General features: G+C 44.0%; 1 protein-coding gene across 2 annotated transcripts in view; it reads left to right on the forward strand.

The window, feature by feature from the left end:
* The first annotated feature begins 3,118 nt into the window (after nucleotides 1-3,118).
* Nucleotides 3,119-26,667, forward strand: part of MAPKAPK2 (MAPK activated protein kinase 2) — a 60,940-nt gene continuing 37,391 nt past the window's right edge. For both annotated transcript variants that reach the window (XM_063451138.1, XM_063451148.1), the window contains exon 1: nucleotides 3,119-3,757. In XM_063451138.1, coding sequence (XP_063307208.1) covers nucleotides 3,536-3,757 — 222 coding nt within the window. In that variant the 5' untranslated portion in view covers nucleotides 3,119-3,535. The remainder of the gene's footprint in view (nucleotides 3,758-26,667) is intronic.

Below are 26,667 nucleotides of genomic sequence, written 5' to 3' on the forward strand. Positions count from 1 at the left end.
GTGCCAGTTCAGAGGCTGCACCCATCAGTCATTCCATGTATGGAATTTGGATTTTAGTGCACCACAATTTACAGTTTAGTGAATAGTTAAGGTATTCACTTAGCTGTACACTGTTGGAAGTTGGTCAAGGAATTAAAAATCTTAGGCTTAGATTGCTGAACTGAAAAAAAAATTCCCATGTCAGCGGTAATTTCAGCTTATTTGTTTTGGCCCAAATTTTCAATTCCCTGGTGAATTCCTAACCAATCACATGCTAAGGGAGTTTATTAACTAAAGTGTGAATTGTAGTAAATTAAATGATAAAGGCTAAATGCAGGCTAAAATAGCCAATTTGTCACAATAGGTTAGTTGGAGGAGTTTTCCAGATCAGTTATATCTCAGCCTTAATTATGGCATTTTGATCTTACAATTTTGGCCTTAAAGGTACGCTTAAGTTTAATGAAGCAGTTTTAGTTTCTATATTATGCCACTGTAGTCATAGCCGATCATGGCTCTTTCCCCTTAGGTAGATCCCATATGCTCTCACTAGGCCATGCCCCCTCAGCCACCTGATGCCGATTGTGTGAGGCCTTAACAAGAGGAGTTGGGATCTAACTCTAGGGGCGCACCCCACCTATCTACAGAGGACCTGGGCAGTTAAATCTCCAGAACATGAATGAATGGGTCTGCTACAGGCCCTTCCATAATGGAAGGTATTCACCTCCCTAGGGATCTGCTACTAATGGGTGACTGGATGGCGAAACTGGACCTCAAAGACGCCTTCCTCACAGTCCCAATCGCACAGACATCTTGGAACCTCCTTGAATTCATATGGCATACCAAAGTATGGAATTACTTGTCTACCATTCGGCCTGTTGACAGCTCATTGGTGTTTCACCAAGCTGCTGAAGCCAGTAATGGCAAGGTGTGTTCGCCTCATAGTCTACCTGGACAACCTGTTCCTTCTAGCTCAGGACCCAAAGACCTTCTGTTTGTATCTTGGACGGTTATTGGATCTTCTTCAAGGTCTAGACTTTTTCATCAATTGGGTGAAGTCACATTTGTCTCTGGTTCAACTATCAGCCTGCTGGGGGTCAAAATATGGAAGATCAGTAAGGAAATTCAGAAGGTGCTTCTGCAACAGTGGATTTCCCTCAGGCAATTGTCCCACATCATTGGCCTGCTCACCTCGGCCATTCAGGCGATCTTTCCGGTGCCGCTGAACTTTTTAGGCTCTCCAATGGCTCAAGATGTGCCATCTTCTAAGAGGTTTCTCCTACTTGGATTTTGCTGTGTTTCATCTGGTGTTTTTTGTTTAATGTTGGTGGCTTCATAACGTGAGAGCATGGAAAGGCAGGGCAATTTTCAGCTTGACTCCAGAGATCTCCATTGAGTCAGATGCAAGCCTCAAGGGGTGGGGTGCCCACATCCCCTTATCCAGGATGCACGTCTCTCCCTTGTGGCCTGCCTTATTTTGGAGACCACTGGGACGTCCCAGGCCAATCATGAGCAGCTCAATGTCTCTTGGTAGGAGCTTGGGTACCTGGTACTCAATGATCTTTTAGTTCCACCTGGCAAACTCGGGCTTCCCCATTTCAAACCCTGTGATGTCGGTTTTACAATTTTTGTCCTCCCTCTTGATGTCAGTCAGGCCTATGGGACTTTGAACCTCTATCGCTCTGGTATATCCTCAGCCCACGCTGGATTCAAGGGAAATCCTGCAGAGAAACATCCATTACTAAAAAGTTCCTCCTGGCCAGCCAATTTGGAACTGTCACTGTGACAGCTCTCTGCCAAACTTGTCATGTTAATACGTTTGATATCCTGCAAGCGAGTATTTGATGTAAGGGCCTTGGACTGGGATGCCAGGTCCTTTACCCCTGAAGGTGTGCTGTTTTTACATGTCCAGGCGTACCAAGATGGTCATAAAGTCTGTGTTCTATCCTGCATTCCACTCGGCTCTGTGTCTGGTATCTTGACTACAGGAATATGAACTGTGCACTGCTTGTTTTAGATAGGCTAGAGACTTTTTCCAGTTCAGCTATTTTTGCCTTCCACTTTAAATTCACTTTGAATTCAGGGTTAGGGTTATTCACTAAAGTGAGAATTCAAAGTGAATTTCCAATTTAAGGACCAAACTTCTGGAATAAAAGGGAATCATGACATGTCACACATGTCATGTGTCCTTAAGGGGTTAAAGGGACACTATAATCACCAGAACAACTTTAGCTCAAGGGACACTATTGGCACCCAGACCACTTCAGCTCATTGAAGTGGTCTGGGTGCTGTGTCCCTATTGCACTTAGTGCTGCAATGTTAAACATTGCAGCTCCAAAGAAACTGCAATGTTTACATTGCAGCTCTAAGTCTGTTTCCGGTAGCTGTTTCCCAGACAGCCACTGGAGGCGCATACTGGCTGCTAATAGACTTTGGGAAACTGACGCTGGATGTCCTCACACTCTGCATGAGAACATCCAGCGTCAAATTTTTCCCCATAGAAAAACATTGATTCAATGCATTCCTATCTGGAGGTCTAATGCGCCTGCGGCATTTGTTGCGCATGCGCATTATCATCCACTCGTCGCGGGACGTCTGAGGAGGTGGAGCCGCGATCCAGCTCTGAGGGACATCGGCGCCAGGATCAGTTGAGTAAATAAATGGCTTTTAAACCTTTATTTACTGTGGTGGGAAGGGGGAGGCAGAGTGAGCGATAGTGCCAGGAATACAGCTTTGAATTCCTTTAAGGCCAAACAGGAAGACTGATTTGGAGAATAGTTCCAGTTTGACTATTTTCACCTTAAATTTGAAATTCACTTTCAATTCTCACCTTAGTAAATATCCCTGTGAATTCGAGACAATTCTCTCTTTAATAACTAACCCAGTGAGACTCAGTTGAGTTTAGGTTCATTAGAATTCGACACGAAACTAGAATAATTTGTAACGTAGCCTGAGTAAAACCCTGTAACCCAGACACAACTTCTATCCTTATCTAAATTAATTCACAAACAAACAAACAAGCAAGCAGATAACGATAGCTGGCCCCAGGAAGCGGTTGAATTTCGTCACTGCATTGCTGTTTTAACTGGAGATCGAGTTTCCCCTTTAAGAGCGGCGGTTGCAACTGAAAGCGAGGCTGTGATGTCATTGGTGGAAGTGATTTGGCCGTGGAACGTTTTGTTACAGTTCTTACTTCACCGTTCGAGAGCGAACTCTGGCAGGTTAACCCAGGAGAGTCGGCGGTTCCCTGGCTCCCAGTCCCTGCTAGACGGTCCAATAGCCAGCAGAACCCCCACTCTACCTCCTGTCCCAGGATCCTACAACAACTCAAGGTCCAGGGGCCCCTCCCCCACTCCTTTAAAGGATTCCAAGAGCTGAAGGTACAGGGGCCCCTCGCCCCGTGTGTATAGGGAACCAGCACAGGGACCCCCATTTATTCACAAATCAGGAGATCCCAGGCCCTGGGCACACACTATTTAAAGGGCCATCGAGAACCCAAGGAGCTCACTGGTCTCTAGTTTCCTCTTCCTCTTTTACCTACTTGGATTTAGGAGTCAAGATGATGAACCCTGGGATTTCCTTCCACAACCCCCCAGCGCTTAATCAGCCATCAGTGCCACCACCTCCACCTCAGCAGCAACAGTACAAGTCTGCTTTACCCATCAAGAAGAATGCCATCACCGATGATTACAAAGTAACCAACCAAGTGCTGGGATTGGGCATCAATGGGAAAGTCCTTGAAATCTTCAGCAAGAAGACTGGGGAAAAGTTTGCTCTGAAGGTAATTTTTTACACTTTTTTTTTTAAGAAACTGGGATTAAGGGGTTAATCTTTGGGTTAACTGGCATTCATATGGAAGCAGATGGCTAGTTGTTTCCTTTTCAGATAGCTCACATTCAAGACAATCTGTCGGCCTTTTATAAGGGAAGGGTTAATGATTAGCAAGTCCCTTGTCAGAGCTTTGGTTTCTTTGTTTTGAATCTGTCCTCCTTTTTCTATGGTGCTTGCATTGGATCTATGCTTCTGGTTTAAGGTACAGGTGTATTTATGTTCCTGCTTTTTCACCTCCATTTTACATGTTTTGTAAATTGTTGATAAGCAATTGAATATGATTCACTTATTTCCCCAATTCAGTGTGAAAATCATTCTACACAATAAGACAAGATACACTAAAAAAGCTCCATATCCAGCCAGTGTTGTTTGTTTTATTTTAAATCCTTAAATCCATATTTTTATTTATTTATAATTCTGTGTTTGTTTTAAACCTTTTGACGACATAATATAAAATAGGAATGTAAAGATTTGGTGGGTGTGCTTACTTATCATGTGTTGTACACCTTTTTTGTGAAGAAAACATCTTGGTGATTTGGGAGACTCACATTTTCATCACCTTTTGTGAAGAAAACGAAGAAGAAATATTCCTGATCACTTACCTAGATCCATGACATCTTATGGATCTATTGATTCATTTTTAAAATTGGGTATATCAGAGGCCCAGATTCTTAACGTAATCCTCCAGAAAGATTTACAATCAGTGGTTTACAACTATAAGTATTTGGTAATCCCTAATTCTTGACTTTCAATTATGTTGGAGAATTGGATTGAAATCTGCGTTTATACAGTGCCTTAAGTGGTAATGAAAGGGTTTCTCTGGATCCTAAAGGGCAGTCTGCCATATCCATTATTGTATTGACAGATACAGGATATGCTTAGCAGGTGTCTGAGCCAAACGTCATGCTTTATACTTGGAGGAAGTGCTGCTGACACCTGTCATGGATAAGAGCAGGGAAGGCCTGATATACGTTTGTAAAGGGTTATGATTTGAAAATCAAAACAAAATTCATGTCCACTGTGTCAGTGTATTTATTTAGATCAATAGGTTCCCTTTTCATAAAAATCCTAAACACTTTAAAATCACCCTTAAACTTTTTTATTATTATTATTATTATTTAATTTTATTATTGCCATTTATATAGCACCAACAGATTCCGTAGCGCTTTACAATATTATGAGAGAAGGGATTTAAGTATAAATCCGACAATTACAAGAAAACTTACAGGAACGATAGGTTGAAGAGGACCCTGCTCAAACGAGCTTACAGTCTATAACCGCAATGAGGCAGACTACTCACTGCAGCCCCATCCTCCTACTGTTGCGTCATGAAACTTGATGACTTGTGCAGTCAGAGCGTTGAGGACATATGGCGCATGCACAACTCAGAGGAGCATTGGGCGCACACTCTGAATCTAATGTATAAATGGCAATAATATTAATAATAATAATGTCAGCATATTTCTGATGCAGGATGTAAAAGAGATGATTTTAATTTTTCATAGTTCAAAAACCCTAGCAGCTCTGACAGTTACTAGCGGCAAGGATATTACAAAATGAAATCAGAAATGGTTCTAATATGCAAGGCTGCAGGGGCAGCATTTGTTTTTTCCAAAATCCCTTAATTAAAGGTACATTCTAGGCACCTTACCCATTATTAACAGACTACAGATACCTTTGCTCTGTGCAGTGTTAAACAGTTTTTGAAAGGTTCAAAAGAAACACTCCAGCACCCACCACAACTTACATGCATCTATCATGTTTAGCCTATTCATCTCAATAGAATGATTATGGGAGCTAGAGTCCCAGGGCATCATTTTACCATACAGGGTAAAAGCATCTTTGAACGATTAACTCTGAAATTGCCCACCTACGCCACTGCCTCCTGTCCACTCCCTTCTAGCCACAGCAGCGATCAGGAAGGTTTGTAACGACATGTACAGGGGATCCAGACACCAACACAACACAGAGATGTAAATGTTAAGATGCTAAGTTTTTCTGCAACATTCTAATGCATTATAATATTTGAGAAAAGCTGGATCTACCGCTGTCAACTTTTCACTTCCCAGCATCTGCGGGAAAAGGCATCTTGTGCATTTTGCAAAATCGTATCAACTGTTTACATTTAAAAAAAATAAAAATAATCTTAATCTTTTTTAGCAGTAATATACAAAACCAGGTGTGATGGAGTTGTAGCCTTGTTTAAAAGGGGTAGTGCTCTCCAGAATGCTTGTGCAAGGACCTGTTCTGAAATTCATGAATTTATTTCTGCACCCAGAAAGAAGAAAAAGTATATAGTTAATAGTTTACATATACAAACACAAAAAATGTGTGGGGAAAAAAAGTGCAATGCATGCAAGAAAGTCTAGTTGAAGTTCATGCAGTGGAATTCCATAGTGAAATAAAGATGGACATAGATGTGATGCTTTGGACCCAAGAAGGTTGCTTAGTGTCTTTCAGTAGTACTTTTGTGTGTGTTCAGTAATTTACAGAAATGTCCAAAATAATTATATTTATATTGCACTCTGAGCCGGTGAAACTGTCAGATCAAGCATTTGATTGAACCACAGAGAGGAAGGGAGTGACGTCAGACAGGGAGTAGACCCTTGCCTGGCGTTTGATGCAAGGTAAGATATATATTTTATTTTAACAGATATATGGTAGTGGGGGAGCTAGTAACTACATAACCACCAAAAAAAAAAAAAAAAAAACTGGAAGCCTTTCTGGTGTCACTGCAATATGTTTTAACCTTCTACCCAGAATGCTTTCGTAACACCTTATCAGGGAAAAATATTGTTGGGATGCACTTGGGTTTTTCATACACTGTATACTTTAATTTTTTTTTTTATTAGTCAGGACTTAAAATGTGAAGTACTATGCTACTAGCAAGGCCTTAACAGTTACTAACCACTGCAAGCCAATTTATGTTCGCCAGAGCTACATTTTCACTTGCTAATCAAGGATAGACATTTTTGAGCCATGTAGCTAGTCACTAAACAAGAAATGCAGAGTACTGAAGTACCGAAGTCTGAACACACTACGTTGTGAACGAAGTAGCGGCTAGCTTAAAATAGCAGAAGACTAGTGAGCTGAATAATCGTTGGAATGTGATACTATTGTGTGTCAACTTGATGATTAAATTGGATCAAATTCATATTTCAAAGTTTCTGCTGTGTCCTAGAGATGGTAGATGTAAACCCCATGAATGATTGGATCCATCCCACCGTGTGTGTGTGTGTGTGTCCGTCCGATAATAAAGTTGTACAATCCAACAGATCACACCTGGGGTGAGTTGGAATAGGTTTGCTGGATATATGTACAGCCAAAAAAAGACTTCTGGTGTTGTGTGGTCCTGTATCATTGCTGTAAATCAGTCTGTTTTGTAGATGCAAGATTTAATTAAAAAAAAAAAAAAATAATATATATATATATATATATATATATATATATATATATATATATATATATATATATAATTTTTTTTTTTTTTTTTTTTTTTTCTGCTTCACAGAATTACGTATTTTCTGGTTGTCACAATTTTTTTTTTCTTTGCTAGTTTTGTACTATATGCAATCTATGATGTCATACACGAGAGCATAAAACAAGGATCTATGGAAGATTGTACAACTCAATAGAACATGCACAGAGCTGCAATATGCATCTATCCACATCTGATGGAAAATGGCAAGATGCTTGAACTTTCTTTCTTTCACCCTTTGTAAAACTTAGCCCAACATTGGAACTTATATGGGTCAAAGTAATCAGAACATTGTCTCATTGGTATATTGGAATTTCAGTAAGGTGGCTCAATTTTGCATTAGCTACTTCAAATCCTGTGTATAATGACCACTTTTTCCTTAGAACCTTTAAAAAACAAAAAACAAAAAAAAAAAAACCGTTTCTCCATTTTTGTTTGTTACATTATTATATTGAACCTTTCCTTTTTTTTACTCCAGGGTCCTGTGTATGCAAGTCTCACAGTCTGTCATGACCTCTTAGCATAATTCAACCAGTTGAACTACCTGTGGGTTAATCAAAGCAGAGAGAAGAGCTTAAGACTTTCTAATTATGCAGGTGTTGAGGAATAATGAGCAATATCTGCTTTTTATGGTGTATTTGTACCTAAATATAGACCTTCTCACTTTGTGTAAATGTCTCCCGTATATGTCTTACTAGCCTCAAGTGACCATGACCTAGATTTTAGTTTGTAGCGAGCTGAGTTTTTTTTGAGTTTATATTAAAAGGAACCTAGACACTTTTGAAGCACAGGAAGCTATAGGTAACTTCCTTTGTCATGTCTCTTCCAAGAAATAAGCTGCTACGTATTAGAGTTTACGTAAATCAGTAGGATTTTTTTTGTTTTTGTTTGGTCACCACACTTAATTTTCAGAGGACAAGTAAAAGACTCTGACTAAAAAGCTGACCTTGTTCCATACATTCCTATTCTGTGTTTCTTAAAGAAATACCACTTGTTATTACTTAAAGGAACACTCTGCACTACATTCACTACAGCTTAATCTTGATGCCTAGATGCTATTCTTTTTGCCTCCAAAATGATAGCATTGTTTAAGAAAAATGGCAATGTTTAAATGTGTTGGTTGGATTGTCTGCAACTAAAGGACACCTTCAGTACTCCAAACACATTTAAATATCCCCATAGGGAAGCGTTGGATAACATTTATTTTAATTTTATTTTTTTAAATAAGGATAATCGTATTGGCGCAGTGCTGTGATTGCGACACATGCTCAGTTGGGTCCTCAATGCTCATGAGATCGCCCTGATAGATTTCAGCAAGAGGAAGAGGAGCGACAAAACTGGCATACTGCTAGAGGGAAGTTAAACATTTACTTTTTTAGGGACCCGATAACCTAAACCCGGGGTAGGCAACCTTTTAGTAGTACTGTGCCAAAACAAGATCTTTAAGTCCCTTGGCGTGCTGGTTCTATTTAAAAAAAAAAAAAAAAAAAATACGTGTGTGTGTGTGTGTGTTTTTTTTTTTTTTTTTCTTCCATTTTTGGTTTGTGTTTTATATATGGCTGCTGCAGTTGCTTTAGAGGTTTATATTTGTGCATATGTGGGCTGTTTTATATATTGTATACGTTTAAGGAGTAGTTTGTGGTATTCTGTAGGGTGCATATGAATGCAGGCTGTCTATGAGGGCTGCTTGTGGAATTGTGTATATGTTACATAGTGTGTTTTGAGGTGTGGGGCTGCTTGTGCCATGGGCATGTTGAGAGGCTTCTTGTGGAGTTGTGTGCGTGTATGTGGATTGGTGTTGTGTTTATGGGGATTGAGCTGACCCTGTTCCATACTGTTCTTTGTATTGGTATGTGGGGGCATCTTTTGCAGCTTTGTGTATATCCAGTGTGGTTGGCTTCACTAGGGCCCAGTAGGAACCATAGCTGGAATACGTTTAATATTTTAAATACAGGTTTATTTGTATTTATAATGTTACTGTATCCTTTTTTTTTATAGCGGGTGTTGCGATTACCAAAAGCCATTAAAGCGGCACTGTCATGCCGAACTTACCTTTCCTCAATCTCTTCCTCTTCTCCCCCTCTCTCAGGATCTGTTATTCTTTTCTTCCTGTCTTCTTTAGTTTTCTTTAAAATCATAAGACAAAGTAGGGACTCTGTCTTATGGAGGATTCCTCCGCTTGACCAGCTCTGACCAGCGGAGGAGCAAAGTGTGCTTCATTTCCGCTGGTCAGAGCAATTTTCCCATGATCCCTAGCTTTCCTCCCAGTTCCCACAATGCTTCCTGTCAGTATTGCCGAACGTCCTGTCACTTAGACAGAACGCCGGCAAAACTGCCGAATTGCATCCTAACAGAATGAGCACTGTTTCTCCATTGGTGTTAGGATGCAATTCGGTACTTTGTTCGGATCGGAATTTAATTCTGATGAATGAAACCCCGATCCTATTCATTGCTGTGGCTGCATCTTGCAGCCGCTTAGTAGATAACTCCCTAATTCCCACGGTATCAGGGAGCTATCTACTAAAAGGCTGAAAGACCTAAACTGGTCTTTCAGCCAACTTTACTAATACTAAGTAAAAATGAATAGTAAATAATATGCCCCTACTCGCTATACCACTGTAAAAAAAAATAAAAAATATTGCCCCCCACCCCTAAACGACGGGTGGGGGCTGTAAAGTAAAATAAGGGAGACCTATTGTCCCCCCCCCTCTCCCCGGCCCCCACCCCTGGCCGGCGGGTGGGGGCCATAATGGTAATAAGAGGGGGGGGGGACCTACTGTCCTCCCCCCCCCGGCCCCCACCCCTGGGGGTCGGGTGGAGGCCATAACAGTAGTAGGGGGGGGGGGACCTACTGTCCTACCCCCCCCCGGCCCCCACCCCTGGGCGGCGGGTGGGGGCCATAATAGTAGTAGGGGGGGGGGACCTACTGTCCTACTGTCCTCCCCCCGGCCCCCACCCCTGGCCGGCGGGTGGGGGCCATAATGGTAATAAGAGGGGGGGGGGGGACCTACTGTCCTCCCCCCCCCGGCCCCCACCCCTGGGCGGCGGGTGGGGGCCATAATGGTAATAAGAGGGGGGGGGGGGACCTACTGTCCTCCCCCCCCCCCCCAGCCCCCACCCCTGGGGGTCGGGTGGAGGCCATAACAGTAGTAGGGGGGGGGGGGAACCTACTGTCCTACCCCCCCCGGCCCCCACCCCTGGGCGGCGGGTGGGGGCCATAATAGTAGTAGGGGGGGGGACCTACTGTCCTCCCCCCCGGCCCCCACCCCTGGCCGGCGGGTGGGGGCCATAATGGTAATAAGAGGGGGGGGGACCTACTGTCCTCCCCCCCCCCCGGCCCCCACCCCTGGGCGGCGGGTGGGGGCCATAATAGTAGTAGGGGGGGGACCTACTGTCCTCCCCCCCGGCCCCCACCCCTGGCCGGCGGGTGGGGACCATAATGGTAATAAGAGGGGGGGGGGACCTACTGTCCTCCCCCCCCCCCCGGCCCCCACCCCTGGGCGGCGGGTGGGGGCCATCATAGTAATAAGGAGGGGGGGGGGGCTACTGCCCCCCCCCCCGGCCCCCACCCCTGGGCGGCGGGTGGGGGCACTAAGTAAATTCCCCCCCCCCATCAAGGTGACTAGGGGTGCCCAAGCCCCTAGTCACCCACCCCCCACCCAAATAAAAAATGCCCCTACCTACCCCCCTCACCCTAAAAAATAGTGAGGGGGGAATAAAATTGCTAACCTGTAAAGTAAAATTAAACTTGCCATTCGACGTCTTCTTTTTTCTAAAATCTTCATTTTTCAGCCCCAAAAAAGGCCAAATAAAAAACCATCATAGCCGTCGAACTAAAAATAAAATAAAAAACCCGAGCGCAAAAAAAAAAAAAAACCCGACGATAATCCATCTTCACCCATGGAGGGCTCCGCGCAGACTGAGCTCCGCAGGGCGGGGCAAGGCTTATAAAGCCTTGCCCCGCCCTGCAATTAGCCTAAGAACACTCTGATTGGTGGGTCCCCCCCCCCCCCCACCTATTAATATTATGGCCCCCACCCGCCGCCCAGGGGTGGGGGCCGGGGGGTGGAGGACAGTAGGTCCCCCCCCCCTACTACTATTATGGCCCCCACCCGCCGCCCAGGGGTGGGGGCCGGGGGGGGAGGACAGTAGGTCCCCCCCCCCTTATTACTATTATGGCCCCCACCCGCCGCCCAGGGGTGGGGGCGGGGGGGGGGAGGACAGTAGGTCCCCCCCCCCCCCCCCCACCTATTAATATTATGGCCCCCACCCGCCGCCCAGGGGTGGGGGCCGGGGGGTGGAGGACAGTAGGTCCCCCCCCCCTTATTACTATTATGGCCCCCACCCGCCGCCCAGGGGTGGGGGCCTGAGGGGAGGACAGTAGGTCCCCCCTCATTCCCATTATGGCCCCCACCCGCCGTCCAGGGGTGGGGGCCGGCGGGGGAGGACAGTAGGTCCCCCGTCCCCCCCCTTATTACCCTTTTTTTTTTTTTTTTTTTTTTTTTTTTTTTACAGTGAGCAGCCACAGGCTGCTCACTGTTTAGTGGACATGCCCCTGCTCGCGATATAGCGAGTAGGGGCATTGGGGAGATTTTAATCTCCCTTGTGCTATTATGGGGGTCATATTGACCCCCATAGAGTGAGGAGGGGACCTGGGGGGCTTATGAAGTGGTGGGGAGCACTGCTCCCTGCCGCTTCTGTCTTTACATATTGCAAGGAGGGAGCTGCACGCCGGTAGCTCCCTCCTTGTAATAAACCAAACAAACGAACACTGATACACAGTGTTAGTTTGTTCGTCTGATTTTTCTATTCATTCATTCGTCTGTCTGATGAATGAATGAATGAATAGGTGAAATTCCCGTTCGCATGTCCAGATGTTTCACTGGGCATGTGCGGGAATCTCAGGGCTATCTAGTGTGGGTAGATGACGTGTCCCACAGGGACTTCACCTACCCACACAAAGATGGCGGCGCCCTGAATATAGATCGGGGCAGAAAATAAAGAATAAAAAATAGGTAATGTGGGGGGCATAGAGGCATTTGGGGGTGACTAGGGGGTCAATTGGATGTAGTTGAGGCGGGAGGGGGGTTAAAAAAAAATCGGAATTCGGCATGACAGTGCCGCTTTAAAGAGGCCCCCCCCCCTTTTTTGGGGGGGGGGCAGACAAGCTTATTTGTTTATTCAGTAAAATAAAGCTTAATTTCTAAGTTACAAAAGGAAAGGTGGGGAATATTTTAATATTTTTCCTTATGTAGAAACCCCTATGTTGACAAGGTGGAGCTTTAGTCAAACTACGCATCATTTGTCAACTTTTGTCATTGGCTTTCAACTGAATAGTCTCCTCATTCCAGTGTTGACTCTCGTGGAATCCAGATGACAAAGGCTATACACCCTAACTGACAAGCTAACTTGATATGCATGTAATATGACACATGCCCTACTGAGGGCAAAGGAGGAGACTTCGGTGAGCACCATGAGGGAATTTGCAAGCTGACGTTGCAATATATTAAGACCTGGTGGGACTAGCAGAATATAAAAATTGGGTGGCTTAGGAGACCCTTGGAGAGGCTGTGGTCAGGAAGGGAAAACTGTGACCGCAGGAGGGGTGGGGGGTAAGCTTTTTACTTTTTATCCCTCTGCTACTCATAGAGGAGTAGTATAACTATAAACTGATAGAGATTTAGCAATTTCTAATGATTACCATGTGATCTGGGCACAAGTGGGTCACATTTTTTTTTTTGTCTTAATAAATCACTTCATGAATAATTTTTAATTATTGTGTATTTTTTTTTTTTTTTATAACTTTGGTAAAGCTCTTTCACAGTATTGCAGGACATGCCTGTAATGAATAATGATAAAATGTTAAAGGTCAGCAATGGAGAATTCCATGAGCCAATCACAGTTGTCATAACTGCTTGTCCAAGGTTGGGAGGCATCAAATCTTTTTAACTGCTGGCAGGTGGGGGAGGGTGAAAAGTGTTTTCTAAACTAAAATCTCTTGTCCGTGAAGTTGTTATGAATATACAGCTTGGATATTGCTAATTTGTTTATGGAGATTTGGACTTTTGTGATTTTGGTATAAATTACTCAGTTTGGATATGCAAACAAAAAGATGCTGAACACAAGTGCTCCTAGTTTAAACATGTGCTATTAGTTTAAACCAGCGGTGGGGGGACCATTTTCTTTCTGCTAAGGGACATTTTGGTTGGTTATAACATTATATGGCCAAACATTTAATTAACTCACCGCTAATGTGATGTCGGTCAGTCTGGAGCGCAGTTGACTCTTTGCGATGCTCACTCACTAGCAGACGCACACGCACACAAGCTCGTTCACTAGCAGGCACACAAGCTCGCACTGTTATGTGTTGCTGAGTAAGCCTACCTGGCACTGAATGTTGTGGGAGCACTGGTAGGTAAAGTTTCCACTTTTTGCTGTTGGCGAGGTCAGCTGATTGAGTGCAGGAGAGGCACAGAAAGCGCTCTCCCTACAGTGCTCGCTCTGGCAGCCGCTCCAGTCCCCAGCACCTTCCTCTTTAATTCCCTTGGACTCACTAACACTCCAAGGAGAAAAATAATTTAAATGTCATTAGGGCTATTGACTTTAGTCTCGCCTACGGGGTTGCCTTGGCAGGGCCAGACCAGATTATTTTGCCTTATACGGCCCACTGGCCTTACTTTGTACTTGCCTCTGCTGCACTTCCGCCTTGTGGGCAACTTCACCATTCACCAACCCATGAGAAATTTTGTAAACTGTATTCTCCCTTTGGACATTTTTCTCTAGAAGTTCTGTGCTTGCACTTTGCATACAGTTTACAGATCTGCATGCTCTGCCTGTGTTCCTGACACTGCATGTAAATTAACCCTTTCCTGATGTCGAGCCGAGCTGTTCCGTTCTACAAAAGAAGGGTGTTTTAGGAAAAAAATTAAAAAAAATTCTGTAACTTAATTTTTCCAGTGTTTTTACAAAATGTTGTAAGTGAATAGCGGTTTGCTTTATCTGGATCTTAATTGTAATAATGGCAGCTATAGTCTCCTCTAAAAACTGGGACTTTGTCAAAGTAACCGTAATCCTTTTCATGCTATATAGTTTTCGTCTTTGCAAGGCAGGGGTGTAACAAGGTTAATTTATGAAAGTGTACATTTCTATTGAAATTTGCACTTTTGGTAAAATGGGGGGGGGAAAAAAGGACACACTCTTTACATAAAGCTTTTCAGCAAGCTATAGTGATTTAGAGGTCTGGAGTGTCACTTTAAGAAATTCCATGTTTTATCATAAAATGCCTGGCATGTGCCAAGAATGAAATGAATTATGTCACTTTGCTTAAATTTTTACTACCATCATGAAACCGGAATGAAGCCACACATGCGCACACACACATTCTAGGTAATTTTCAGATTTTTCTTTGCAATTATGGCAGTATGTTCTCATTTTAGGTGTTTTGCAATAAATACCTGCCCCTTCCTCACCCAACAAACATAACCTTTTAGATTTCTCAATTAATATACACTTTCAATTTCCCTTCTGAGTAAGTGGAGCACTTGAAATTACGTATGCTCTCTCAACACTACAGGATACTCCAATTATTGAATAGTTGGTAAATACTTTTGAAGTAATTGTGTTGGTATAAGCATATATCGTTAGCAAGGCTTCTTTTACCCTTTCAACTTCCTGTTTTTTTTTTTGTTTTTTTTTTTTTAATCCAGTAATTCCATCCTGGTGTTTTCAATGTAAAACTGGCTTATGTTGCATAATGAACAAATGCTTCCCTCTTTAAAAACATTTTATGAAAAAATAAGACCCTCCCTCCTTGGGGAAATTAAAAGTTAAGCCTTCCCTTTGACTACTCACCAGAAAGTGTTAATTAAAGGGACATTCCAGGCACCATTACCACAACAGCACTGTAGTGGATATGGTGCCGGGAGTGCCCTAGTGCCATCCCTCTGTAATATGTCAAAACCTCTCCTGCTTGGAGTGCTCCTTTTTAATCACTTTGCCTAATTTGCCAAAACGTGAATTGTATTTATATTTTTCCTTTAAAGGGACACTGTAGGTACCATAAGTGCTTCATCTCATTGAACTGGTTCTAATGTCTGCAGATCACTAGTGCCGTCTTTCCGTTCAATGTTCAACTGTTTTTAATTTGAAGCATTAACCTGAGCAGCAAGTGGATGATGGTGAGAAGTCTTTATTCTCAATTTCACTTTGGAGCATCTGATTTTAAATGAAGAATGTATTCTGCAGCTGTGTTTTTGAAGATGGTGAGCGTGCTAGTGCAAATAGTCAGTAGTCTTCAGGAAAGTGTGAAGTATACTTTTTTTTTTTTTTTTTTTATCTTTTATTTTTCATTGGGTAATTTTGAAATGGTAAGTCACGCTGTAAGGTGTAGTTAAAATTTTACCCACTTGGTTATATAATTTATTTAGCCATGCTAAAGAAAAAAAAATTATGACTTGGATATTTTATGTTTGTTGTCTTTTGAAGCTGGAAAAGATGAGGATGGTAGATTGGGTCCTCATTGGTTTAAGAACTAGTCGCAAGCTGTTTGCATTTAGTTTAAAATGCAGCCGTTTATTACCCAACCTTGTGGCTGTCTTGGAGCTTGTCTTGTTTTTTTTTTTTTTTTTGGCTGTCTGATTTAATACATCAAATATTTTGGGACAAATATTAGGAATTAATCGCAATTTTAATTGAGGGATGGAAGGCTTTGAGGCTTAATTTTAATGTTACAGCAAAAAGGTTAGTTGATGAATAATGCTCAAGGTGTTGGTGTGAACCCGAAAGAAGGTTGTGTATTGGGCTTTCAATGATGTGCACAAATTCAAATGTGAATGTTCATATTGTGGTGTATCAAAAATACACGAGAAAAGAGAGACGAGGGCCTGCAGGAGGTTTGCTGTCTTGACCACTTTAAGGTTAAACCATTCATGAATGGTTTAGTTCTTTCAGGTAAGACCATGCCCAGAACCTCTGAGTGCAATCATTCCTTCATTGCGATAAAGTTGTTGTGGCGTCATTCAGCTCAATTAAGTGGTCTGGGTGCAGTCCCTCTAGTTTTAACCCTGCAGCGTAAAACATAGCAGTTTCAGAGATGCCTGCTATGTTTCACTGAGGGTTAATCCAGCCTCTAGTGGCTGTCTCACTGACAGCTGCTAGACGTGCTTCCACGATTCTCACTGTGAAAATCAGTGAGAAGACGCTGGACGTCCATAGGAAAGCATTGAGTAATGCTTTCTTATGGGCGGTTTGAATGCGCGCGCGGCTCTTGCTGCGCATTTGGCGCTGACGTCGGCAGGAGGAGGAGAGGTCACCAGCACAGAGGGAGCCCGTGGCTGGAGAAAGGTAAATGGCTGAAGGGGAGCAATGAGGGGGGGGGGGGGGCTTTACTCTAGGCTTTACTTTAGTGTCGCTATGCTCAATTATACATAAACTGGTTGCTTAGCTTAAGCAGGTGATAGGCCTGCGCTGCTCTATTCAGTAACTGTCGAGAGAGATAGTAACAGGAGAAGAGCAAGGTGTTAAAACGAAAGATAATGGTGAGAAACGCAAAATAATATTACAGGGCACAACATTCTGACATGTATTTAGGATGGGATGGTCAGGTGCGGTGGCCACGAGTTTGGGAACCCAGGTCAACCTATGCCAGTCGCCCTCATAGCTGCGGCTCGCCTTAGGAGGTATAGTGGCAGGCCTTCAGGTTCAGCAGTGTCCACATTGTGTGAGGGGGGGTTTCCCCTGGTGTCTCCAACACTTTGTGAGTTCTTTCCACGGGCCACCCTGTTCCTTTTGTGATCTCTGGCACTTGCCGAGGAAGGAGGCCGGTTACAGGTCGTACAGCCCGTCTGGGTCCAGCTGCCTCTCTCTTCATCCATGGACTGGCTTGTGCAGGTGGGAGAGGCTTCCGCTCTCTTCACTCTCACTGCTGCAGGTCTTTGCTGGGTGTGGAGGTGATTGTTTAGGTGGGTGAACATTTGCCTCTTGCCTGATAGTTTGTCGTAGCTCTAGTTTTTACCAGAAGGCGGCGAGTATGCTATCAAGCCGGGCCGCGAGGTCAGGCCTCTCTCCGTAACAGCCTGAAGAGCGCGTGGCATCTGCCATGTTGTGTGGCTCCGTGCCCACCGTCTGCTCGCTCTGCACCATTCCGTGCGCCTGTCGCTGCTTGGTTGCCCGCTAGAAGCCGGCTGTGATCACCCCCACCGGTCCAGGGGGGTGAGGGGGGTTGGAGGCTAGTGGGTCCGCTCCGCAGATGCAAAGAAGAGGAGAGCGGCCGCCTCTCCCCATCTCCGGCACCCGCAGGCGGCAGTCAACCACCTCGGGCTCCTGGTATCGATAGTGCCCGGGAAAGGTATCACAATGCTTGCCAGGGTCTCCTTGATATGGGTAGCACTGTTTGGCATTGGTTCCCCCTTTGGATCAGGGGTTTTTCGCAGGAGATTGGCTATTTCTCAGGAGCCCCTCTGATATGCGTCCAGTCAGGCTCCGCCCCCTCTATTTCTTTGTTTTTGTTTTGACGCCTTTTACTTTTGATTCATGAATGGTTAGTGAGGAGAATGTGATGTTACTTAAATGATTTATTTCTTTTTGATAGCCAAGTAATCGGTCTGGGTGTGGCCATTTGTTAGCTAATTTTTGCTGATCATCTCAGTTGGGTGAGAGTGTTCATGCATAGGAAATGACTGCAGCTCCATGTACAAAGTTGCAGTTTCTCGTAATTAGTTGATACAGTTGCCATGTAAAGTAGATGAAAAATGGAATACATAGCAAATGTCAGAGCCCTGTTTCTTTTCAAATTTCATATTAAAAACATCATAAAATAACTGAAAGAAACGCAGGCATTGATGGACATTTGAATATTTTGTCTATGGGCACAATGTTTTTTTTTTTTTTTTTTTTTTTAAATGTAAGTATTTGGCTTGAATAATCAAAATCCACCCCTACCAGAAATGATTATTATATATATATATATATATATATATATAATTTTTTTTTTTTCTGCAATAATTGATCTCTCAGAAGGATACTGTAAGAAATATTGCCACTGCAGGTACTACATTAGCTAAGAGTATCGTCTAACACTTCTCGGACTGGCAATGAATAATTTCCACAGTTAATATGTTAATAGGGGAAGTATGAACTTCACATTCGTATAGCTGTGCTGACCAGAAAGAGGTCACCTGACATATTCAGGTGATTGTCTCCCCATTAGTAAACCACTTTGACAGCTTGCTGTAGGGGAATGCACCAGGGGCGATTATTATACCGTAACAACATCAGACTTCTGTAATGAATATAGCATATAATGCCACTTTTAAAGAGCCACTACACACACAATACCTGCATGGCTATCAGACCGCAAAATGAAGTGGCAGGTACGTTTTGGTACAGTGTGCCTGCCTTCCCCCATACTTTGCAGACCGCATTACAGCTTGTTGAGGCTTCGCATTGAGAAAGGTAAAGCCTTTGCCTGGACATTTCCCCTGGCACACACTGCAGTCAAGAGCTCAAGCTGTTTTTTTAGATATACTCCCAATTGAAAAGCATTTTATATACAAATGGTGTAAATAGAATAACACTAATTTTACAGGCGACACGTGAGTAAATGAACAAACCTATTCCATTTAAACCATTTTTATGTTAATGTATATAAAGTTTTGATATATTTATGATTCTGGAGTCCTGACTCCCTCTCCTCAAACCTGTAAAATGTATTTATTTCTAAAGTATTTTACCAGGATGGATACATTGAGATTTCTCACTGTTTTAATGTTACTTCTTTGTAATCCATTGTCAAGAGGGTCCTTAGTTCATGTTCTCCCGGCCAATCCAGTTCTTCTCGGAGAAAAACTGGGAGACAGGGCACATCCTCTGCAATCGCTGCACTGCCCATGCACATTGCTTTTTAGTTTGTGCTAGGGCACAAAGCAATTGGGCAGAACATCCTCCTGGCTGGTTGACAGCATAGTTCCTTTTTAAAAAGTACAAACACGATATAGCACCTTCCAAAAATGTTACCATTTCTCTTGAAATTTACACTTTTTTTTATACAGTGTGAAAGAGGTGCACTGACTATATGCACTATATGTATTTCAAAATTCTGAAGCTTTAGGGGTTAACACGTACCAGAAAGGTTCGTTCAGTATAATGCAACTTTTTATATTTAGAAATGTACTAGTTTCCAATGCATTGTCTATAAAACAATATCTGCAGCGTTGCCAGTCAACAGATTTTATGTTTCAAATAACGTGGAATTTTTGACTCATGGTTCGCATGTTGAATTTAAAAGCTTTAAAAGAGATTAGAATCCTAATGTCTGTACTTGGTTTGTAGATCGGTAGCACCTAAATTTCCAAAATAGGAACACTCCAATCACCATAACCACTACCGTGTGCTGTAGTGCAAGGAGTGTGCCCTGTTGCTCTCCATTAGAAGTAGTTTAAACCATTTTAGCTCTACTGACCATGGCGAACTGGAAACTTTTGCTCACAGCCAACGAGAGAGGCTTACTTCCACTCTGTGTATTGTCTGTAATGGGAGCAGAGAGTGGCGCCTCGCAGACCCCAGGTAAGAATTCACACTATTCTAGAACGGTTTGACTGTTTATAATGTAGGGGGGCAAACTATATTTGTGTGTGTGCTGTTCCTTAATCTGTATTTTTTGATAAGGTTGGGGCATCAGGGCACACCTTGCACCATAATTGCTACAGCACAATGTAGAGGTTGTGACGATTGGAGTGTACCTTTAATAATGGCTCTACGAGTAAATACTTAATGGGTTTTCTTCACTAAAGAGCAGATTATAGGTAACTGAAAACACAGTAGTAGAATTTTAAGATAAAATGGTCAAGCTGTGACTAAAACGGGGTTGGAGATTGTATAGAAATTCTTGCCTAAAGTTTGAATTTGTTTTTCTGTTAACTACATTACTGTGAAAACATGATCTTGTGGCTAAAATGGTCACTAACTTCTCACTAGGTGTTATTTATATTTCTTTAAAGGAGTGAATAAAATGTAATGCCTTTCCTGGAACTACTAATTTTAGCTTTCTGAGTGACGTGACCGTACAGGATAACGATGTCACTTTGGGATTGAATACATTGTGTCTGTGTGTTCCCAGACTCTTGGAACTGTTTATGCCTTGATCACTGTGATCAGCTGTTTTGAAGACGGATACCACCCAAAAGGAGCAATTAATATGGTCTGCACCAGGCAGAGGTGCAGACAATGCACTGGACCACTAAGGAATCTTTAAGACCAGTGGACCACCAGGATTGTGTTTTTTTTTTTTTTGTTTTTTTTATTGTATTAACTCCAATTGGCCAACAGGTAATCCTTAAAGGACCACTATAGTGCCCTGAAGGTTAATCCCTTACCTTTTTTTTTTTCCAGCGCCGGCGGTGGGACTCTCCTCCCTCTTCTGATGTAATCGGCTGAATGCGCATGCGCGGCAAGAGCCGCGCGCGCCTTCAGCCAGTCTCATAGGAAAGCATTCTCCATGCTTTCCTATGTCCGCTGGTGTGTTCCCACTGTGAAAATCGGTGAGAAGCGTGGAAGCGCCTCTAGCGTCTGTCAATGAGACAGCCACTAGAGGCTGGATTAACCCTAATGTAAACATAGCAGTTTCTCTGAAACTGCTATGTTTACAGCAGAAAGGGTTAATCCTAGAGGGACCTGGCACTCAGATCACTTCATTAAGCTGAAGTGGTCTGGGTGCCTATAGTGGTCCTTTTAACCACTACTGAGCCACCTGCGCCAAAAAAATACAAGAAAAATGTTTGGACCCTCTCCTGCTTAGCTATGTTATTTTGTTAATGCAGCTAAGTTAAAAGAAATAACCAACACACACAGCCCGGGCTTCTGTTTTTGGAACCCAGTTTGGGCACTTTGAGATAAATAAGTTGGATTTCAGTTGCAGTTTGAGCACTCATGGATAGGCTGTCAGTGAGGTAAATGCTGTGATGAGTGTTTGATTGACCCTGGGGTCAGGTAACAGCCCTACTGCCAGTTCTGTGTGCGTCTCTGTGACATCAGTAGCTTAAATCTCTGTCACAGTTGCTGGGACACGTGAGCTCTTGCATTCCTGATCAGGTCACTTGTTATAATTTACATCCGCCTGATTTATGTGTCTAAGCAGCTCTTTATTTATTTTTCTTCTATCCTTTTCTTCCATTGACTTCATATTTATTTTTGTGTTTGCTTGCTGTTTTGTCTTTTCTTTTTTTTTTTTTTTTCTTCTTTTCACCCACTTCTCTTTTTTAACAAGTAAGGGCTGATGTGTAAAATCTGTATGAATGAATGGCTCCGTTCACCTTTCTGTCACAAACACAAATGGACAACTGTTTCCTATATGAATAAATTGAGGAAGAGCTGAATTTTTACAGGATTTTTAAAAATGTATTTATATTTTAAATTACTAATCATGAGTTTATTGCACTACCTGTCATGTGACACTGTTCCTTTTTTATTTTAATTTTTAAACTGTTCTAGTAAGAGTTGCACCTGAATGCCCAAAACTGTTTTCAGCTGAACGATTTAACCCTTGACCTCATTTCATAGGCTTATTAAAGAACTTAGTTATGTTTGACATTGTGCTTATTTTTGAATAATTATTAGACAGAACCTACAGACATTGGTGATATTGCAATTTGCCCTACTGTCAATTCAAAGTGGTTTGTAAAACCTTGGTCTATAGCCTTGCAATAATTAATGCCTTTTTTGTTTTCGGCATTTTCCTTTTTTAATCTTGTAAATGAATGTGCAACGCCAGAGCACATTTTTGCACTTACATTTTGAGAGTCCTTGGTTCAGGAGCTGATCTTGTTTCTTTGTCACTTTTTAGCAAATACCTGAGAAATATAATATATGCCAAGAGTAAGCCTTTAAGTTATGATATATATATATATTGTGTATATACTCGAGTACAAGTCGAGACCCCTAATTGTACCCCAAAAAACTGGGAAAACTTATTGACTCAAGTATAAGACTAGGGTGGGAAATGCAGCAGCTACTGGTAAATTTCTAAATAAAATTATATCCCCCAAAAATTATATTAAAGGGACTCTATAGTCTACATATAAAAGCAAGAAAGACAGGTCCCCCAGCCTTCCTTCTTGCTTTTATATGAACTTACATTTAATTAAAAAAAAATTCGAGGTGTTTTTATATTAAAAACTTACCTCTGTTCCAGCGCCGAGCTCCCAGCCAGGCCGCGCCCCCTTTTTCGTCAAAATGACGAAATCGCGGGGCCCAATAGGACGCTTCTCTGAGAGAAGCGTCAGGGCGATGTGGTGCGCATGCGCGGCTTCGCACTGCACCAATCGCGTTCTTCATAGAGCGGCATTGACAGTCGCCCTATGAAGAACCTGAGCGCTTTACCGCGCATGTGCGCGGAATGCGCGTTCGCGAGCTGAGCTGTCTGACTGACAGCTCAGCTCGCTTTCTAAAACTATATCAATAAGGGGGGACCTACTGTCCCCCCCCCGGCCCCCACCCCTGAGCGGTGGGTGGGGGCCCTAAAATTCACAATAGGGGGGGACCTACTGCCCCCCCCCCCGGCCCCCACCCCTGTGCGGCGGGTGGGGGCCCTAAAATAAAAAATAAGGGGGGGACCTACTGTCCCCCCCCCGGCCCCCACCCCTGAGCGGTGGGTGGGGGCCCTAAAATTCACAATAGGGAGGGGACCTACTGTCCCCCCCGGCCCCCACCCCTGTGCGGCGGGTGGGGGCCCTAAAATTCACAATAAGGGGGGGGGACCTACTGCCCCCCCCCCCGGCCCCCACCCCTGAGCGGTGGGTGGGGGCCCTAAAATTATCAATAGGGGGGGACCTATTGTCCCCCCCCGGCCCCCACCCCTGAGCGGTGGGTGGGGGCCCTAAATACAAAGGGGGTGGGGACCCTAGTTAACCCTCTCTCCCCCCCCCCCCCCCCCCAAAAAAAAAAATATTTCCCTACCTACCCCCCTCACCCTAAAAATAATGAGTGGGGACCCTTTAACTAAAAACCTGTAAAGAAAAAAAAATAAGATAAAAACAACTTACCATTCGATGTTTTCTTTCTTCTAAAATCTTCTTTCTTCAGCCCCAAAAAAGGCCAAATAAAAATCCATAATTACCGACGCAATAAAAAAAAAAAAAAAAAAAAAAAAAAAAAAACCCGAGCGCAAAAAAAATAATCCATCTTCACCCATGGAGGGCTCCGCGCAGACTGAGCTCCGCAATGCGGGGGAAGGCTTATAAAGCCTTGCCCCGCCCTGCAATTAGGCTAAGAACACTCTGATTGGTGGGTTTAAGCCAATCAGAGTGCTCTTTGTCATTTTACAAGCGTGGGAAAATTCCAAAGAACTTTCCCACGCTTGTAAAATGACAAAGAGCACTGTGATTGGATGGCTTGAAATCCATCCAATCACAGTGCTCTGTCATTTTACAAGCATGGGAAAATTCCAAAGAACTTTCCCACGCTTGTAAAATGACAAAGAGCACTCTGATTGGCTTAAACCCACCAATCAGAGTGTTCTTAGCCTAATTGCAGGGCGGGGCAAGGCTTTATAAGCCTTCCCCCGCATTGCGGAGCTCAGTCTGCGCGGAGCCCTCCATGGGTGAAGATGGATTTTTTTTTTTGCGCTCGGGTTTTTTTTTTTTTTTATTGCGTCGGTTATTATGGCTTTTTATTTGGCCTTTTTTGGGGCTGAAGAAAGAAGATTTTAGAAGAAAGAAAACATCGAATGGTAAGTTGTTTTTATCTTATTTTTTTTTCTTTACAGGTTTTTAGTTAAAGGGTCCCCCCTCATTATTTTTAGGGTGAGGGGGGTAGGTAGGGAGATATTTTTTTTTTTTTTTGGGGGGAGGGTTAACTAGGGTCCCCCCACCCACCGCTCAGGGGTGGGGGCCGGGGGGGACAATAGGTCCCCCCCTTATTGATAATTTTAGGGCCCCCACCCGCCGCACAGGGGTGGGGGCCGGGGGGTACAATAGGTCCCCCCTTATTGATAATTTTAGGGCCCCCACCCGCCGCTCAGGGGTGGGGGCCGGGGGGGACAATAGGTCCCCCCTTATTGATAATTTTAGGGCCCCCACCCGCCGCACAGGGGTGGGGGCCGGGGGGGACAAGAGGTCCCCCCTTATTGATAATTTTAGGGCCCCCACCCGCCGCTCAGGGGTGGGGGCCGGGGGGGACAATAGGTCCCCCCTTATTGATAATTTTAGGGCCCCCACCCGCCGCACAGGGGTGGGGGCCGGGGGGGGGGCAGTATGTCCCCCCCCACCTTATTTATTATTTTAGGGCCCCCACCCACCGCACAGGGGTGGGGGCCGGGGGGGACAAGAGGTCCCCCCTTATTGATAATTTTAGGGCCCCCACCCGCCGCACAGGGGTGGGGGCAGTATGTCCCCCCCCCCTTATTTATTATTTTTGGGCCCCCACCCGCCGCACAGGGGCCTGGGGGGGGGACAATAGGTCCCCCCTTATTGATAATTTTAGGGCCCCCACCCGCCGCTCAGGGGTGGGGGCCGGGGGGGACAATAGGTCCCCCCTTATTGATAATTTTAGGGCCCCCACCCGCCGCACAGGGGTGGGGGCCGGGGGGGCAGTATGTGCCCCCCTTATTTTTAGGGCCCCCACCAACCGCTCAGGGGTGGGGGCCGGGGGGGGGGAGGAGAGTAGGTCCCCCCCCCCCCTTCAACCACCTTTGTGGCCAGACAGCATCCCTGTGGGTTCGGGCTTCAGCTGTCAGCTGAAGCCACGCCCACAGCAGTGCTGACAGGCTGTCAGCACACAAAGCGCGTTCACAGTGCTTTGTGTGCTGATAGCCCGTCTGATGCATTCACCCAGAATGCATCGGACGAGAGGCCTTTTTAGGGCCTCTGAACTCGGAAGTCCCTCTGGTGGCCGTCTGACTGCAACAAGAGGTGTTCCAAGCTTCCAATGTAAACACTGCATTTTCTCAGAAAATACAGTGCTTACAAGAAAAAGGCTCCGGGTAGCTGTAGCACTCACCTAAACAACCTCATTAAGCTGAAGTTGTTCAGGTGACTATAGTGTCCCTTTAATTGAATATTTATTTACTGTGTGTGTGTGTGATGCAGAGCCTTGGTGTGGGGTGGGCATTTTTCTAATTATATGTATGCACTTTATTATGTCTTGTTTATGTTAGTGGCTTAATATGAAACTTTATTGTTCATCGATAAATTTCCTTACTGTCTTGTTATATTGAAACTCAATAAAAATCATTTAAAAAAAAAATAAAAAAGAAAGTTTACAATGAGAGATAATAAAATATGATGTGGTTTGATATGGGAGAGATGTGACACGGTTAATACACCTGAAACACCCTTTCTCAGATGTCATGGTCTTTGCTATATAGCATTGTAGTTGATCTGACCATAGTAAATGATCTTTAAGATTTGTGACACGTTTGTATAAAATCATGAGGTTATTTTGATAAGAAATCAGTAACAAATTGTCTTAAATGTTCCCTAATATGTGTTGATAGATGCTAACATTTTGGAATTGTCTGTGTGAAATGTCAACCTTAGCAGAGTTTTGGACTTGGGATCATGTTACTTAACACTCTTTTGATGTATGGGGCTTCATCCCCTTTTCCTAATTTGTGAATCACGGTTTATCCTCTGTGCTATTATATCGTAGAAAACATAAATACTGTTATTTTTCCTTTCAGATTAGAGGCAGTGCTTACACCATAGGGGATATCCAATCTGGAGGGAAAAACAGGCAGGCAAATCTCCAAACATTTTAACCCCTCCCCTAATTACCTCCTTTCCAATAAGTAGCAGCTCCTCCTGATCATCCCCAGTTCTTTGCCTGCCTTCGGCAGGGGAGGTTATGCAGGAAGGTTCTCCAGGAAGCAGGTGAGAAGGGCTGAGGCTCGGGAGGCTCGGGAGGCTCTGCTTCCTTGATGTTCGGGTAAGTAGCGTTTAACACGCCGGACGGCGTGGTCCCTCAGAATTTATTCCGTCTTTTGCCGTGCCAGGTGCCGGTCTGACGAAGGACGCAGGCGTGCGTCGGCTGGGAGGTCCTGCGGTGGAACGCACACACAGGTTGCGTTGCGTTCCACCAGGGAGTCGCAGAGCGCTATGCACATGCGCAATGCGAACCTGGATTCAGGCGCCAAATTTGAACTGGGCGTTTTTGTTTGGTTACAGGACTTAAAAGGAGCGTCCCCAGCAGCAACCTCTGTTTGCCAGGTGCTCTCAGAACGGTTTGCAATGTGTGTTTCTCACCTGCCCTCCAACACACTCTCGGGCCATTTAAGGTAAGACTGATTAAGTTTTTATTTAAATGGTTCTAGCCTGAATCTTTAGGGAAATTTTTTTTGTTATTTTCCCTTGTTTGTTTTCTGTTCCCAGTATATAATCCTGAAAATTTGGATA

The sequence above is a fragment of the Pelobates fuscus genome, chromosome 1 (assembly GCF_036172605.1).
Source record: "Pelobates fuscus isolate aPelFus1 chromosome 1, aPelFus1.pri, whole genome shotgun sequence".
Classification (NCBI taxonomy): Eukaryota; Metazoa; Chordata; class Amphibia; order Anura; family Pelobatidae; genus Pelobates; species Pelobates fuscus.